This window comes from Plasmodium reichenowi, chromosome 8 (assembly GCF_001601855.1).
Source record: "Plasmodium reichenowi strain SY57 chromosome 8, whole genome shotgun sequence".
Lineage (NCBI taxonomy): Eukaryota > Apicomplexa > Aconoidasida > Haemosporida > Plasmodiidae > Plasmodium > Plasmodium reichenowi.
In genome coordinates, this window is record NC_033653.1 from 873828 (window position 1) to 876327 (window position 2500).

Sequence of the window (2500 nt, forward strand, 5' to 3'; positions counted from 1 at the left end):
CTTTTGCTTGTTTATAATTTGGCTAGCTGAATTAACACTTTCTTGCGCGGAAAATACTGATCCACTTTCATTATTATTATGATGAATGTTTTTAATTTGTCTAGGTGATTTATATTTTAATTTTTTATTTTTGATTGCAATATAAAATGGTGTTTTCTTATCATTGGATATAGAGTCCAAATTATTTAATAAGAATGTTTTTATTTTGTTTAAATAAAATATACTATTCGTATTAGCCATATGGTTTTGATATGTATATAAATAATGTTGAGAATTTTGTTCGTGTATATTTTGTAAATGATTCTGTACTTTGCACAATTTAAAATATATATTATGTATATTTTCAAAATGGAAATTGTTTATTTTTAAAAGATTATATAATAACTTTAATGTAACAAAAGCGGCGTTATTATTTTTAAAAATAATATGGAAATTAACATTATTTGTTTCATGGAATACATGGAATATGAAATATTCATAGTGAACTAAAATTTTTTCTTTAATTTCTTCATTGTTATAATATTTTAAATATTTAAGAAATAGAGAAAGGTTTTGCACCAAATGGATATATAAAGTACAATAAATATCAACAATATCATTTACATGTTCTACATTTTTTATCTTATTCAATATATTAATTAAGTTAGTTTGTTCTGTTACTAAAAAGTTATTTTTTGTTAACACGTTTATATGTTTGAATAAGTACATAATATAATTCACAAAACCATCAAATATGATTGGACATTTTTTTAATAAATTTTCTGTGTATGTATAAAGATGCTTAATTAAGAAATACGTTAAAAATAAATCATCCTCATTATTATGAGATGAAAGAAAAGGTTTCATAAAATGTATAAAATACGTTGTATTGATACTTATACATTCTGTATCTATAATATTTGATATATCGTTAAAAAATGTACATATATGATATGTTATATAACTAAAAAGGTTGTTATTTTGATAAAGATTATAATTCTGTACCAACGTTGTGTTAAATTCATGATTTAAGCTTTGTACACTATTTATAGCATATTTTTCTTTATCTGCTTCTTTTAGAATATTGTCTACAAAATAGGATGTTCTTTTATCATTTGTGTTTTCTTCTTGTTTGTTGTAATATATAGAATCCTGATTGTATAAAGAAATATCTATATCTGTATTATTATGTATATAATCTTTTGATATATGAACTAAATATTCTAATAATTTATTAACATTGTTAATAATATGTTTTATATTTAATATAATATGTACATTGTCTTCATTTTTTATGGTATACACATTTTGATCATTATTACTAATGCATGTATTAATAAATACTTTATATATACTTAAGACATTTATGAAAAAAAATAAATTTTCTTTTTTCCCATATTTTAATAATAAACTTATATTCTCATTTAGATAATTATCTAAATATTGATATATTTCTTTATTTAACATAAGTTTCTTTTTTTTTTTTAAATAGGTTACAAAAATTTCTTGGATGATATGTAACATATATTCATTATATTTGTTTAACTGTATAAATAGAAAATTAAAAAATTCCTTTTCATTATCTTTTATTAAATGGTGATTAATAAATACAATGAAAAGTAATGTTTTATTTGCTAATGATAGAATATTTTCATTGTATAAAATGGTATGGTTAATATTTAAAATCGTTGTAAATATATTCTTAATATATTTAGAAAATAGTTTTCCTGCCTGTTCATCATTATTTTGTAATATATGAAAAATAAATTGCATAATAGCATAATAGGCATATATTTTATAATTAATAAATTTATTTTTTTCTTTGGAGGGTGATGATATATGTTGTGATATTTCTAAATCTATAATATTTTTGATAAGTATATCTATTTTTTTATATTTATTTTGATTAAATAAATTTTGTGAAGAATTATTTCTTATATTTTTATTATTTTGTTTTAGTTTATCCTTATTATGTTGTATATTTTTCTCATATTCTTTATTATTATTATTATTATTATTTATTAAATGAAGAAGTGCTTTATTTTGATCATTTATATATTCGTTTTCTAAATTAAAAATGAAGGTTACAAAGATGACAAAGAAAAATTTATGTTCATCATTAAAAGAATTATTATTATTATTATTATTATTATTATTATTATTATTGTTACTGTTATTATTGTTATTATTGTCTGTTATTTTTTGTTTACTTAAATTTATTATTTCTTCAAAGATTGAATCGTTAATAAGATTTATGAAGAAATCATTTTTATCTTCCAGTAATTTTAAACTTTTTTTTATACAATGAAAATATATACAAACTTTAAATAAATTTATTTCTTTCCTTCTCCATTTTGTTAATACTTCATCGATCAATTTCATATACATTGGGTACTTTATAAAAAGATTATGTTATTAAAGATACAAGATACAGTAAAATGAAAAATAATAAAATAAAATGAAATATTAAAATGTATTCATAAATGATAATAAAACTTAGATGAAAGAAAATGTATATAAA

The 2500-nt window shown here is 18.5% G+C and overlaps 1 protein-coding gene across 1 annotated transcript in view; it reads right to left on the reverse strand.

Annotated features, from left to right (window-relative positions):
• Positions 1-2367, reverse strand: part of PRSY57_0824200 (hypothetical protein) — a gene marked incomplete at both ends in the record, with an annotated part of 2973 nt that extends 606 nt beyond the window's left edge. Inside the window, one exon of the mRNA XM_012907181.2 lies at positions 1-2367. This exon is cut by the window's left edge and continues 606 nt beyond it. Within this exon, the coding sequence (XP_012762635.2) occupies positions 1-2367 (2367 nt within the window).
• Between the last annotated feature and the right edge of the window lie 133 nt (positions 2368-2500).